At 31.8% G+C, this 14,573-nt stretch overlaps 3 protein-coding genes across 3 annotated transcripts in view; 2 read left to right on the top strand and 1 right to left on the bottom strand.

Annotated features, from left to right (window-relative positions):
• The window catches only part of LOC105621864 (DNA-directed RNA polymerase III subunit RPC5), a 5,995-nt gene extending 1,635 nt beyond the window's left edge, over positions 1-4,360 (top strand). Inside the window, exons 2-8 of the mRNA XM_012203303.1 lie at positions 1,750-1,997; positions 2,084-2,277; positions 2,403-2,575; positions 2,748-2,946; positions 3,207-3,406; positions 3,743-3,906; positions 4,093-4,360. Of these exons, the coding sequence (XP_012058693.1) occupies positions 1,750-1,997; positions 2,084-2,277; positions 2,403-2,575; positions 2,748-2,946; positions 3,207-3,406; positions 3,743-3,906; positions 4,093-4,360 (1,446 nt within the window). The remainder of the gene's footprint in view (positions 1-1,749; positions 1,998-2,083; positions 2,278-2,402; positions 2,576-2,747; positions 2,947-3,206; positions 3,407-3,742; positions 3,907-4,092) is intronic.
• A 2,643-nt stretch (positions 4,361-7,003) lies between these two features.
• LOC105621863 (RCC1 and BTB domain-containing protein 1-like) lies at positions 7,004-10,160 on the bottom strand. The gene is made up of 10 exons (XM_012203302.1): positions 10,055-10,160; positions 9,789-9,991; positions 9,162-9,365; positions 8,796-9,084; positions 8,585-8,712; positions 8,201-8,479; positions 7,613-7,737; positions 7,444-7,541; positions 7,245-7,375; positions 7,004-7,141 (listed from the first exon to the last, which is right to left on the bottom strand). Exons 1-10 carry the CDS (start codon positions 10,158-10,160, stop codon positions 7,004-7,006), a joined length of 1,701 nt encoding a protein of 566 aa, XP_012058692.1.
• A 2,351-nt stretch (positions 10,161-12,511) lies between these two features.
• LOC105621862 (heterogeneous nuclear ribonucleoprotein A1, A2/B1 homolog) overlaps positions 12,512-14,573 on the top strand; it is a 5,817-nt gene continuing 3,755 nt past the window's right edge. The window contains exons 1-3 of the mRNA XM_012203300.1: positions 12,512-12,550; positions 13,657-13,868; positions 14,044-14,356. Of these exons, the coding sequence (XP_012058690.1) occupies positions 12,512-12,550; positions 13,657-13,868; positions 14,044-14,356 (564 nt within the window). The remainder of the gene's footprint in view (positions 12,551-13,656; positions 13,869-14,043; positions 14,357-14,573) is intronic.

Below are 14,573 nucleotides of genomic sequence, written 5' to 3'. Positions count from 1 at the left end.
CCCCTACATAGCAAATTTAGCGAATTTTAAAAATATCGAAATGGGACCAACGGCATTCGAAAGAGAATCGTTTGTACCCGTTTGTACCTCTATTACTTTCGTTTGTACCTCAAAGGGTTCGGAGATACAGCGATTTCAAAATTTCATAAATGCGTCAAGAGGGTAAGTCGGTCATTTTTAAAGATATCGAAATGGGACCAACCCCTATATAGTATCTCAGATACAAACGAAAGTAAGAGAGGTACAAACGGGTACAAACGATTCTCTTTCGAATGCCGATGGTCCCATTTCGATATCTTTAAAATTCACTAAATTTGCTATGTAGGGGTTGCGCAAAAACTGAAACGCGCTGTATCTCCGAACCCTTTCAGGTACAAACGGGTACAAACGATTCTCTTTCGAATGGCATAAATGAAATTAAAAAATTTTAAAGTTGCGCGTTAGCCATTTTTTATTTTTCACTTTTTGTTTAACTGTTTGAGGTACAAACGAAATACAAACGGCCTGCAGTATTAATTTTTATTTTTGATAAAGTTGAGCGCCAGGTTCACATCGGTTATGTACTCGTATAAGGTAATCTTATATGAGCAAAGTAAATTTTAAAAAATCTCAGAAAATATGATGTAATTTTAAATACTCTAAGGTAATATGAGATAGTATTAGCCTAGATCTACAATAGGTTTTAAGTCTTATTCTTAAAAAATTGGCCGATTAAGTACAGTCGAATGTGAAGAGAAGAAAAAAATAATCAATTATGGTTCGTCCATTTCTTATATTTAAGATTTATGGTTTAAGATTTAAAAACCTATTAGATCAATGCAAAAGTTCGTACCCGATTTATTATTATTCAAAGTTCAAACAATTTTGTTAAAAATAAACGAAAATTTAAATTTAAAAAAAGGGTTTTAAAGCTTGAAATCTCTGTTTTCGAATGGTTAATATATTTTTTGAATTTATGTTAGTTTTGTAATTTTTATATATAGAAAACTACGAGTTAAAACAAAACAGGAAATTTTTTCTTCACTTTGTGTGCTTGTCTAAAAAAAATTGCAAAAATTTTTGAATTTCTAATGTAAAAACTTAAAGTTTTCTCTATAAAATCGTTTTTAAAAAAATGTCTATGATTTTCATCACTGAGTTACAAAGTAAATAAAATGAATATTTTGACTTTGTTCATAACTTCATCAAAACCATCAATTTAAAATCATCACAATTTAAAAATAAATTCTTAAATTCTCCCATCAGATAGAGATAGTAAAATTTAGATTTTATTTTATTTTTAACAAAAATAGTAGCTATTTGAATAAATCAGGCATGAACTTTTGCTGATCTAATAGATCCAGGCTTAGATAATTTTAAATAATCCGAGGTAATTTAAAAGTAATTCGTATCAAGGATAATTTTTGTACACTAATGACCAAACTCTTGGAGAAGAATAATCAACTATGATTGATCAATTGCTTAAAGTTAAGGCTTATTATTTATTAGGCTGAGTTCAGAAAAACACTATTATCTCTATTATGTCATTCTATCTTCAGTGTCTGTTAGATGTGAAACAAGAATAGTATGACTACTAATAGCTGATAGTGATAGCCTTGTTGTGTTTCGGGATGTAAAAAATGACTTATATTATAGCTTGCCTTCCTTCATGTCTAAAACGAAATTTTACAAAAAATAGTGGATTATTTATTTGTACATTTAATATTCCTTTTTCGTTTGTGAGAACAATAAAAGAAATTGTTTATATAGATACCAGTGTACCTTTCCAAGACTTTGGCGGATAAATTATTTATTATTCAGTATCCTGCATATGTCAAAGATAATTACCCCAATGCAATCTTTTCGAAGACTTTCGTTAAACCCGAAAATCAGAAAATTCGTATGGAACTTACAATGGATACGTCGGATAAACATTCTTACGATTATTACATGGGAAAACAGTTGGCTTTAAAAACAGATGGAAAATCTACAGAAAATGATGAAATAGTGTTTGATAAGTAATTGCAAAATTTTGAACAGCTTTTGATAGAACTTTAATCTATATTTACAAGAAAAAACTTTAAAAAAACTTTTTTTTTATTAGTGGACTGATGGATAAGATTGTATTGACTTCAGAACGGACGTTGTCGGACTGCTCAAATTTCGCAGTCGGGATTTTTCAGGATGATGAGCTACACATCACACCATTGAAATCAATGTTGCATATGAAGCTGCAGTGCGATTATCTCGACGAAAATGATAAGCACGCCAGGGATGGAACGAAGAACATTGGAGAAGGTAAAAGAGGATTTTTCCTTGTTGACTTATACATGAATATATTTACCGAGATAGCCTGTATTAAACCTTCAGAGCTTGGTACAAGCGAACGAGAAACACTCACAAATTCATTTGCTAAAATGCAGATGACGACGAGGAGGAAGATAACGCCACTCCGGTGAAAGTAACATTCGCTAGGCATCTGCCGGATAACCTGAAGAAGCTGCAGGAGCAATCTTTCCAACATCACAACAAAAAGAGCCAGGAGGAGCGTTGGATGCATACGAATTACATACCGATTTACGATATACAAGCTGAAGTAAGTTGTCTCGATATAATCGTGAAGTTTAATTTTTTTTTTTTTTTTTTTTAAAAGGAAAATATATAGTTAATGTATTGATGTGATTCAAATGCAGCAAAAAAACTCTTGCATATGTTTAATCTGTTATTATTATTTTTTTTACATATTGAAATATCGTTCGTTTTTACAGTCAACACGGATGGAGATGTTCTGCTCGTCGGCCGATGAATCAATAAATAATCTAGATTTGGGTCAGATAAATTATCTGCGTCTGTTGGTACCCCAGTTATCTGAGTGCTATTTGCAATCCACCTCCGAGGATCAGATAGATCTTCATCACATTTTGACTTTGCCTTTGCTAGACCAAATCAGAAAAATCATGAAACAAGGTGAGAAACTCACACTTGAGATAAAGAGAAAGAAAAATACATATACATTTAATATAAAATATCATTGAAATCATGAAACTGAAATTTGTTTAAAAAATATATTTTATATAAAATATATTTTAGTTTTTACGTTTTATATGACGTTTACAAAAACATAAGTCAATTTTTTTATATGTGTTAACATAAATATTTATTATATATATTAAGCAGATTTTTATATCGTGTAAGAATTTGATAGAAACAAATCTATTTTTTTACAGTGAGAATCATATCCTTTGCAAAATTATGCGAAATTCTATCGCCAGAGCAGGATACGATAACAATACTCAAGTATTTGCAGCAAGTAGCTATGCTGGTGCAGGGTAACTGGGTTGTGAATAGTGAACTGATATATCCCAAAGATAGCCTTTCTCCTCAAAACAGTACTTCTGAATTCATGTGCAGAACACGTGATTATATTGTGAGTATTCAAAATTTAATTTTCATAAAAAATTATGTCCTGAAATCTAATTTTATTTCTCTTAGCTTCTGAATTTTCGAATCTTACACTAAAATATAAATAAACTCCAACTATTTTTTTTATATCAATTTTGATTATTACTATATTTAATTTTGTGACATTATTGATTGAATATTTTTTATATTTTTATTGAGATATTATCTATGCGATCAAAGTTGCTTACTTGCCAAAGTAACTCAAGAAAATAAAAGAAGCTTAATTATAACTTTAAATATACAAAAGAAAAGTTAATTATATAAAATGTTAATTGTATAAAATGTTTTGTATTTCTTTTAGTTGTTATTATTTACCGAACATCAATATCTCAATCGCAAAATGATCTCGTCCGTCATCAAATTGCCATCAGAAGAAATTAGTCAGATTTTTGCGGAACTTGGAACGTATGAATCGAGGAAAGGCTGGCAACTGAAAGAGCCACTCAACTGGGATTTCTGCAAGAGGTAATCGCTACATTTCGTTGACTTTTCTAAAAAAAATTCAGTCAAATTCGATGTCCTTCAATAAGTATCTTGCTACTCTAATTGATTTCCGGTATTTTCAAGTAATGATTCTGTTTTTTCTTTTCATTGAATCCATCACTATTAGAATTACCCTAGAAATTAGCATTGATCATTTTTATTCGATAGATATTCTGAGATCGTCGAGCGACAACAAATATTTTGGGATGCGAAGAGGAAATATCTGCGCGAAATAATGGAAGCGCAAAATCAGCCACCGCAGCGTCAGCGCCGGAAATCGAATCGGGAATCGCTAGGTTCGGAAAACGAAGAGAGAAACGTTGGCCGTGGTCGAAAATCAGTCAAAGAATCATCTGTACCGGATAACGACGGTGCAATAACCGAATCGGCTAAACACAAGAAAAGTCGCTCCAGGAAAATATCAGAAACCACGTGACCAAAATCGGCATCGCGGTAGCTTAAAATTTCTCTTTTTACTTATCACTCTGATCATTGTCACGTCGTATCTATGAATTACGTGACTGCTTCGCTATAAATCGTGAGATTTCTTTGCAATGTCACGTCGACTATGTTGGAAGTTGAATTTTCCGGAAATATATTCGAGGCTTATGTCCAAGAATTAATCCCTAATTAATGCAATGTACAAATAGTATATTATGGTATTAGTATGTTATGCTATATTTATTAATGCAATTCTGAATTTATGCGCATATACACACAAGTATATATTTATACTTATACATACTGTACGTTTATTATACATATTATATACATGCGCGTATATGTGCGTACATTTGTAATATATTACACACAAATGTAAAAGAGAATTAAAAGTAATATACTATATACATGCTTTCCATGTTCCAATTATGAGACAGACGTTCTGTAGATGCGATTAATAATTAGTATAGATTTTAATACACAGGAGAATTAAGGAGAATTAAATACATTCGGATTTTTTTTTTTGGAACAAATATCTTTAATTCGAGCATGACTGAGCAAGCAATAGCAATTTTCTTATTACACACATGTAGACTAAAATACATACACGTTCACACCTACACAAGATTTTATGTATATAAACATTTTACGTACACACAAAATTCTATAATACGAATGTACTGTAATTATATCCGATGTTTTCTGAAATGTATTGTTTTGAATTCTCACATTGATTATGATTATGGTATTAAAAATATGTATAATATTCATTTTTTGTTGCTCTATTCTTAATATATGTATATACTTAGTTAAGAGGAAAGAGAAACAAATTTATTTGTGCTTTTTTTTTTCAAATTGAATAAAAAAATTATCAAATCAAGTTGTGTAATGCAGAAGAAATAAGGCCTCTGAGACTAGTCAGTATGCGATTCAAAATCAGTCGGCAGCCTGGCGAAACACGGTAGCCATCCACGCGCGCACGCGCACGCGCACACATACACACACACACACACACACACACACACACAATACACGAGCCCATGTATATATCTACTTGAGACGCAAATAATTGTGGACAATTGAATATTAATAAAAAAAAAATGTCCTTTGTTCTTATATATATTATTTATTCACAATAAATAATTACCATCGTAATTTTTACGAATGAAAGAAAATAGAAAGACACATCACACATAAAAATTTTGCGATCTCAGGAGAAGAATACTGAATACATCTAATAAATATTGCTATACTATAGAATGAAGTATTATCAAATCCAATAAAGATCGAGTTCAAAACGGCAAAGCGACTAGGCATGTTTACCGAGCGATTGTATATATGATTGATTGGATTTATAAGTAACATCAATATCAATTATGTTCATTTGCTCAACGAGCAGGCTAGCCGGTTTGTCAACTTGAACGCGCTTATTGATTTGTTTCTATAATCTATGTGTCATTGTATAAGGGATTTGTACACGAGAGTATCTATTTGATGTACTATTAAGTTATTGAATCTGATAAATTATTGTAAAAGAGAAACACACTGTTATGGATTACGAAAAATATATTTTACGATTTGATGTTAGGGCCATGGCATACAAAGAATATAAGCAATAAAACTTGAATAGTAACCGAAAAATAATCGAAAAATTTCAAAGGTACCACCGAAAAAATTTAGTTCTTATAGACAATGTTGATGTTGTTAAATTGTTGCAACGATAATGTAACGATATTATAACTATCGTTAAAAGTTACAGAATAAGGGCTCTGGACATTGTTATAGTCGATGATAGTGTAGAAATTCAAATTTTTTTTTCTCAATGTTTTTATCGATGATCAACTACGAAACCCTATTCTGCGCATCACTTCAATATAAACACTTATATAGAAATCAATATAATTATCTTCACTGCTTCGCTCATATCGCTTATTACCGTTCTTATAGCTGCACTATATTCTAATAAACATACCCTAAGAAAATATCGAACAACAGCGGCCAAAAATAAAGATAACATAATGACACAGCAATGACAATTAAAATGTCTTTAAAAATGTTTAAAACACTTTTATGATAAATATCATTTATTTCACATTTATTTCACATTGTAGATACTTATTTACAACGTTTGTAGCTGGTAAAGAAAATCGGCGGAAAGCAGACATAATTGTGAATCACGGTAAATATGTATTAATACGCTATATCACAGGTATGATAAAAAGAAAACGAAATTATTGAAAATTTTGTAGTTCGACAGAATTAACATATCAATTAATTCATTACAGATAACAGCGTCTTCATAAACACGAGATTTCTCTTGATGTTTATATTTTAGTTTTTTTATGCGATTTCTGAGATAATCTCAGGTTTTGAAAGATGATAAGATTATATTCTCCAAAATCGATGAAAGAATCTCTCACGCGAAACAATTCGTAACTGGACGCAGTTATATCTTTATAATTTATTTAAAGGATGCTAATAACGAAATGCAATAGCAAAATGCATAAACAAAATGTCGAAATATTTGGCCAGAATATGAAATTATAAAATATATCACAGATATAACTGTACAGTCAGACCAGTAATTTCCATTCCTCATCCTGATATGCGTTCGTCTTTGAGGCAAATATAGACGAGATTATTTCTTGAAATCACCAACCTTGCCTACCTTCATTATAAATGTTTTCATCATTTTCTGGATCAGTTCGACAAAATCATCATCCGTCATAGCTGACTTGTGATTAATGGCAAACTTGACACAAAATTTTTCTAGCTCCTAAAAAAATCGACAACAGCATTCAATTATTGCATGTACATTGATAGATAATATATACTTTAATGAAATGTTAATAGCGTTAATAGTGATAATGTTTGATTACCTGTAAGTTACACTTCACTGCAATTGCATAAAAATGTGCGACATTTGATACAGTAATTCCTTGCTTTATCATATGAATGCAGTACTGCTTAAGATTGCTCTCGCAGTATTCCTCGGCTAGATCTAAAAGTTCTGTAACGAAAAATGTTGCTTCAATCATGAGAATAGATCGAAGATCGCACATAATGTAGTCCACTTACCTGATGTCTTCTCTATAGGTAAATCGATTACATCGGTGTATAAATACTTCAGAAAGGCTTTGTAGACAACGTAGGAAAATTGAACAGGTTTGATGGTACTATCGGAAAGAATATCGATGAAACGAGCAAAACTTGAAAATTTTTAAACATAAATAACATCTTTTATTACCTTTGATTGTTTTCTTTCCAATTGTGCTGAAACATGGTTTTAAAATGTAAAGAGCGGATTTTCAAAATTGCTTTGTGCACGTAGATAACTTGGCCCTCCACTTCTATTTTAAGATCGCTCGTTGACTACAACATCAAAAGAGAGAAAAAGTTGTTAAAAACAAATGTACAATATTAGCTTAGTACATAAAATATTTATTATATTTAACAATTATTTGAGAATAAACTGTATTACGCAATTTTTACCGATCAAAGTTTTCATCCTCAGCGTTTCAGTATTTTTTTCATCTATAAAGAAGTTTTTGGAAATTTCTTTTAAAAAGATTCAACAATAATACCATGTTTAAAACAAGAATGAATAAAAAAGACTTCTAAATCTTAATCACTACATATATATATTATTTAAAGTTTATCAATTGTTCAATTTTATTTTAACTATAACAATGTAACAATATTGCGAAGAAATTCGGCCGAAAAAACTTTAGATCTATTTGTTTCACTTGCATTTTTCTATTCTCAATATTGAACATTTGGAAAAGATGCTTGCAAAACAAACAGATACGAAACGAGGAATAAGATATATACATACGGAATCGTTGAAAGCAGTTTTTAAACATTCTAATATGTCCGACCCTCCGTTCACATATAGGATCAGTGGTTCGTGCATAACGCTGGGTCCATAGCGTGCAATAGCATCATGCATGTTTGAGAACGGAGTAACAGTTGGGGTCACGATCTTTTCACCATGGCAGTTACCCCATACGTAGACACGTCCTTCTTCGCTGACGGCAACGCTTATGTTACTGCAGTTCAAAGCTGCGATGTCAACCCATTTTATCTCCGTTTCAGGCCTAATCTGATAATACAACTACTGATAATACAACTACTGATGATCTTTTCTTTTTTTGTCCTTTGTCTTTTTATAATATAAATATAAAATATAAATAAAAAGATAAATATAAAAATTTTTTACCATGATTGGTTGGGAAGTAAATTCTGTGTGGCCGATCCCTAATTGGCCGTCATTGTTTCTGCCCCAAGCATAGATTTTCTTTTCGTCTGTGAGTGCCAACGTGTGCTCGATTCCGCAAACCACTTTGACTGAAATAATACGATTGTTTAATAATTCCGTTTCACTTTGTCGTCCCTTTCTTTTTTTATTGCTTTATCGAGACGAAAATTACCTACGACGAGACCTTGCTCCAAATTGACCCGCTGCGGCGTATATATTGTCTCATAATTTTCCCTTATCCCTAGTTTGCCGAAACTATTGTTGCCCCAACCATACACCTCACGACTTTTAGTGATAGCCATGGTGAATGTCCCGCCACAGGAGACATGGACAATCTTCTTTCTATCTAAATTATCATTTCCTAATTGAGGTTTGAACAAATACTCATTATCAGATGAGTTAAAATATCTATTCTGAATATTTCCCAGTTGATTGAAACGATTATCTCCACATATATAAACCTAAATCATATAAATCAGGTACCACTAGCTTGTAGAAACAGAGGGTTATTGTTAACGGACTTTGACAGTTTGCTTACCTCGCCATCCTCGGTTATAGCGACGGAATGGTTACTGCCACACGCGATATTCATAATGCGTTTCATACTCGCGCTGCCTTCCGGAGTGCGCAGTTGCACTAAAGTAGGTATACTGATAACTTGTAGACTATTCTTTTTATTCACACATTGTGCAAGTTGGCCACGATTGTTGAAACCCCAAGAATATACCTTTCGAAGACGATGCTATTATTCATTACAACGTCTCGCAAATGCGTCGCTTAATTTCGTGATTTCTGGCAATTATTCTAAATTACTATATGCATTGATAAAGAATACTAAAGAAGAAAAATAATCTAAATTTTTTTCTAAATTTCTATATGTAAGGTAGTCATTTAAAACCACCCGAATAACACCCACAGTGTTCGAGATAGGAAAAAAATGTTTCGAATAAAAGTGGAATGGTTTCAAGGAAGATGTGTTTTGATCATATTGTCGTTCTTCTAGGTGGAGACGCCTTAAAAAGTTGAATATGAAGATCACTTCCAATTTTTTTAATGGAATTACAACATATAAACATATCTAAAGAACATTGAAATCAGTGAGGTGTCACCTAAAATTGAACATTCACTTATACTTCAATATAATAATTTGCCAGCAACTTCTTACTTCTCCTTCTTTTGTGAGCGCCAAAACATGAGGTCCAATGCCACACGCGAATGTCTTTATGTCTTTTCCACATAGAGCCTCTACTTTTTGTGGCTTTAATGTGGCATTCTTATTCCCGATTCCTAAACAACCATTGACGTTTTTACCTAGGCCATACACCATCTTGTCCTTCGTCACGATTAAGGCCTCATTCCCCAATGTACCTGTTTCAAGTTGAAAGATAAATATTGCCAAAACGAATAAAGGAAGGAAATAAGGCGAATTACCGTATACAAAAACCATATGAATCTGGGAGACAAACTTCGATTCCAGTGAATTGAAGATTGGCCAACTACATAGGCTAGAGCAGATCATTTTTGGATTTGAATACATATAGCTTCACGAAATCACTTCTTTGCGATCGCACCGTTTCATTTCTCTATAACATTCCGTTTCAAGCAGACGATCTCTCTCATGTACGAACGTTCATAGTTATCTTTGAAATCATTCGCCGCCAAACCAACGATGGATAAATTCAAACAAGATTAGATAGAAGATTAGTATCCTTATATGGACATCTTTATATAATATATTAAATCTAAACAAAAGTTCATAGCGAAAAATTCACGCTACTTCATTTGTATTAAGTTTGTAAAAAATTAGTAATTACACGCCATACAATATAGAGTAAGAATCTGTTTTTCAATTACGGTAAAATGATTTTTAACGGAATAGTTAAGGTAAAAATTCTTTTATTTAATAAGCGCGATAAGTAACAAAAAAATCTTGGGAATATTTTTCAAAAAAGAATTATGTAGACAAAAGAAGCTCATTTCTTCCCACCATCTTTTATAAAATAGAATCTGTCCACTTTTTTTCCTTTTATATATATATGGAAAAAATCCTATCCTTTAATAGAATAGAATAAATAAGTGATGTGAAGAAATAGTTTATTACATATGTAAAATTTATCAGCTTCTCTCCATGTCGCGTTAATATTGGCTATTTTTTTTCAAGGTATATAAAATATCTTTACTTATTGTATACACATGTAATAATTATTAATCAGAAAATACGTACGTATTATATGAACAAAAAATCTATCACTTACACAAGAAATCGAAACAAAATGATGAACGTGAGACGATCTTCTTCAATCGAACACTATATGACTCCAATTTTTAGTCATCGTTAGTAAGAGCAGTTTATGTCGAAGAATGATAAAAGCTGTAAAAATGTTGATAAATTTTATCTTTGTTGATAAATCTTATTTTTCAACTTCTTTGTTACAGATTTGTTTTATAGTGTGATGATAGTGATATGAGTATATTTTTCTAGCTGAAGTAAATCGTTTCCTCGAATTGAAAATCCCTAAAAATTCCAGTTATGTCCAGATAAAAAGTATATGTTCACACAAGATAGACGTGGACAAATCAATCTTTAACTGACATAAAATCCAAGTAAATATTAAATCTAATTATATAAACATTTCCATTTCATAGTACATATAGTATTAGATTCTCAGATAAAAATGTCTGTTAACATCTGCAATTCCAAATACGTTAGGATATGCAAAGCATTTATGACATAAAGTTTACTGATTTTTATCAGGAAATAACATAATCTTTTGTAAGTTTGTAATCTTATGTAAGTATTTCCATGTTTAAATTAATGTTGAGTTATTATAAGTTTCCCAATAAAAGATTGATTTATAATTGCATGGAAATTTCAATTAAAAAATGGATAATAAATGGAATTCCAGAAACACTAATACGTATAAGCGTGTATATAAATAAGTATAGTGTTAGTAGACATCTGGCATTATATGCAAATTCTGTATATTATTTATATACGGCTATATTCGAAAAAAAATCCTTTTTCGGCAGCAGGTTCAAATGGTGATCCATTGTCATTATCATGCTTTCCTACATTTGTGAATATGGTGAGGGTTGGAAATCTTTGACAGATAGTCTCCGGATTTCCGTACATTATTTGTACACGGTTATATTTAGAAATTCTAGATTTAATCGCTGCTGAGTAACTGCCCATTCAGCTTTACTTTTCGAAATTATATAAATACGCTCAAAGTTGGAAATCCGTAACTTAGAGAGCAGCTTTAATACGCATTTTCGTGCATTACTTTTACGCGGTTATATTATATTTGAAAGTCCAGAACTTAATTACTGGCCTAGTTTCTACCGAAGGTTTAAATCGGATCAGAAAGTAAGAACCAATCAACTACAGTCGAGCATTCTCCTGTCGTTCAATGGTAACAGGGGAATACTCAACTGTAATTAGTTGGTTCTTACATTCTGATCCGGTTTGAACCCTCGGTGAAAACTAGGCCATCAATACGAAATAAAATTCTGCTTTCTGATTGGTTGCAGAACATCGTACGGATGTACGTCGGATCCAATGTAACTCGAGCAAATGATTGGATATTGGACAACTTGCCCGGGGTTCACATGAGTGCGCGCAGGGAATGGAAATCGATCGTGTCGTGATAGCGTCCTTCCTTTCGTCGTTTGCTATCGACTCACGTTTTACCCTCTTCTACGAGTTTCACGGGACTCTGTATTCTATTTAAGTCTCTCAAGATGGTGAAGATGGACCATGATGTGAGTATCTACCTCGCTGTAGTCAATCCTTTATCGCTAGTCGTTCAGTATGAAGCACTTCGGTCATTCCCCTGACACTCGTGTTATCGAGTATTATTTTAAAGTATACTTCGACAATGTCGAAAAATGTTGGCCATGCCGATGTTCGCTATGGTATCACAAGAGGTGAGTTTCGTGAGTGTGAGATCACTCGAGCGGGTCGGACATGTGTCTCATCTCGCTTCTCATGTGCTGCATCACCTCAATTACATTTTTGAAAAGCGTGGCCGGCTTCGACCGTACAATTGTATCGCATTACCAATTGTCCCTTCATTTGTCTGAAACGTAATCGTAAGTGCTTAGTATCTGAGGGGCGCATTCCATTTTTATTTTGATTACGTCGTCTCGTTTTATCTGCCTGGTTTGCTTTTTGAGATGGCTATTGCATTTCAATTTTTGAATTTGCTTTACTACATCTCGATTTGTGGACTGGCCAAGTGAATCTCGTTGAGAACAAGGCCCAATTAAAGATAAAAAGGAAAAAGATATCACAAGAGCGATTTTCTTTTTATCTTTCTTTTTTAGGTACAGATTAGAAAAAAATGAAGAGTAAATAATCAAGATTGAAGTTGATTTACATAGAAATGAACAGATCAGATTTGCTAAGAGCAAATCTGAGAGAGCATATTATGGAATTATTTGTAACGAATTTTTCTTGGAATTTATCTCAAATATCTTTCAAATAATTCCATAATATGTATCTTGGATAAGTATGTTGAATCCAAATATAAAATAAATAGGAAATTTCAAAAAAGAGTGATTGCTTTACTATTGCTATATTTGGATGTGCTGCAAGCTTCATTTCATTAATGACTATTCAGCAAAAAAAACTGTTTTAAAATATAACTATTATAAAATATTTTAATGTGTTTGATCTTGTCCATAATTTTTCAATAGATCTACATATATAACCATATATATATATATGCATACGTGTGTGTGTGTGTGTGTGTGTGTGTGTGTACACAAAATATAAAGAATATGAAACAATATATTAGGTATAAAATTGATAAATGTTTCATATATCTAACGAAAAATTAATATTTATTTTTATAACAATTTTAACAATTATAACAATTTTATCTTGTTAATTTTTCTCCTTTAACTTTTATTGTTGCTAGTACTCTTTTGAAAGAACAAATTGAAGATGCTTTATATTTATAGGCAAAGTTATAATTATTTTATGTATAAGAAATTTCAGTGGTAATTTAGAACATTGTTTAATATTTCAGGATGGTAAAAATGAACCTGAACATGTTAGAAAATTGTTTATTGGCGGCTTGGATTATAGAACAACAGATGATTCACTTAAGAAGCACTTTGAGCAATGGGGAGAGATCGTAGATGTGGTAGTTATGAAAGATCCCAAAACTAAGCGTTCAAGAGGTTTCGGTTTCATTACTTATTCCCGTGCTCATATGGTGGATGATGCTCAGAATGCTAGGTAAAAAAAAGAGGATTCACAAGATTGTAAAAAGATGCTTGTTTCTATGAATTTATATAATTTGTTTCTTTGCATAAATTGATTCTTTTATTAATTTTGTTTAAAAAAGTGATTTTATTTCCTATTATAGTTATAAGAAAGTGAGTTTATATAAGAAATTAAAAAATTTTTACAGGCCTCATAGAGTAGACGGTAGAGTGGTTGAACCCAAGAGAGCAGTTCCTAGGCAAGAAATAGGCCGACCGGAAGCTGGAGCTACTGTAAAGAAACTCTTTGTTGGTGGTTTAAAGGATGACCATGAAGAAGAAGATCTCAGACAGTATTTTCAGAGCTACGGTAGCATAAACTCGATTAGCATAGTGACTGACAAGGAGACTGGCAAGAAACGTGGATTCGGCTTTGTCGAGTTTGATGACTATGACCCTGTCGACAAAATCTGTCTACAACGTAATCATCAGATTCGCGGCAAGCATGTTGACGTCAAAAAGGTGAAAAAAAATATATCTTCAAAAGTTGTTCACTATTCAAGTAGAATACTGTACAGATTGAGAATTAAGAATTTCAAAAAGACATTTGATATTTTATTCTTTTTAATGTTTTTTCTAATATTTTACATGTTTTCACAAATTGTCTTTATATTATATATATATATATATATATATAAGATATTTACTAAATTTGTGATTATTTTATTTTAATTGTTTT

This window comes from Atta cephalotes (genome assembly GCF_000143395.1).
Source record: "Atta cephalotes unplaced genomic scaffold scaffold00038, whole genome shotgun sequence".
NCBI classification, from domain to species: domain Eukaryota; kingdom Metazoa; phylum Arthropoda; class Insecta; order Hymenoptera; family Formicidae; genus Atta; species Atta cephalotes.
Note: the sequence above shows the minus strand (reverse complement) of the source record. Positions and strands in the feature narration are given on the sequence as shown.

Coding starts and splice junctions, on each gene's coding strand:
- LOC105621863 (XM_012203302.1), bottom strand. CDS start 10,160: ATGTATTCAAATCCAAAAATGATCTGCTCTAGCCTATGTAGTTGGCCA. Junction 7,542..7,612: donor TGGAAAGAAAACAATCAAAG/GTAATAAAAGAT, acceptor TCTTTCCGATAG/TACCATCAAACCTGTTCAAT. Junction 7,142..7,244: donor CAGTGAAGTGTAACTTACAG/GTAATCAAACAT, acceptor CGATTTTTTTAG/GAGCTAGAAAAATTTTGTGT.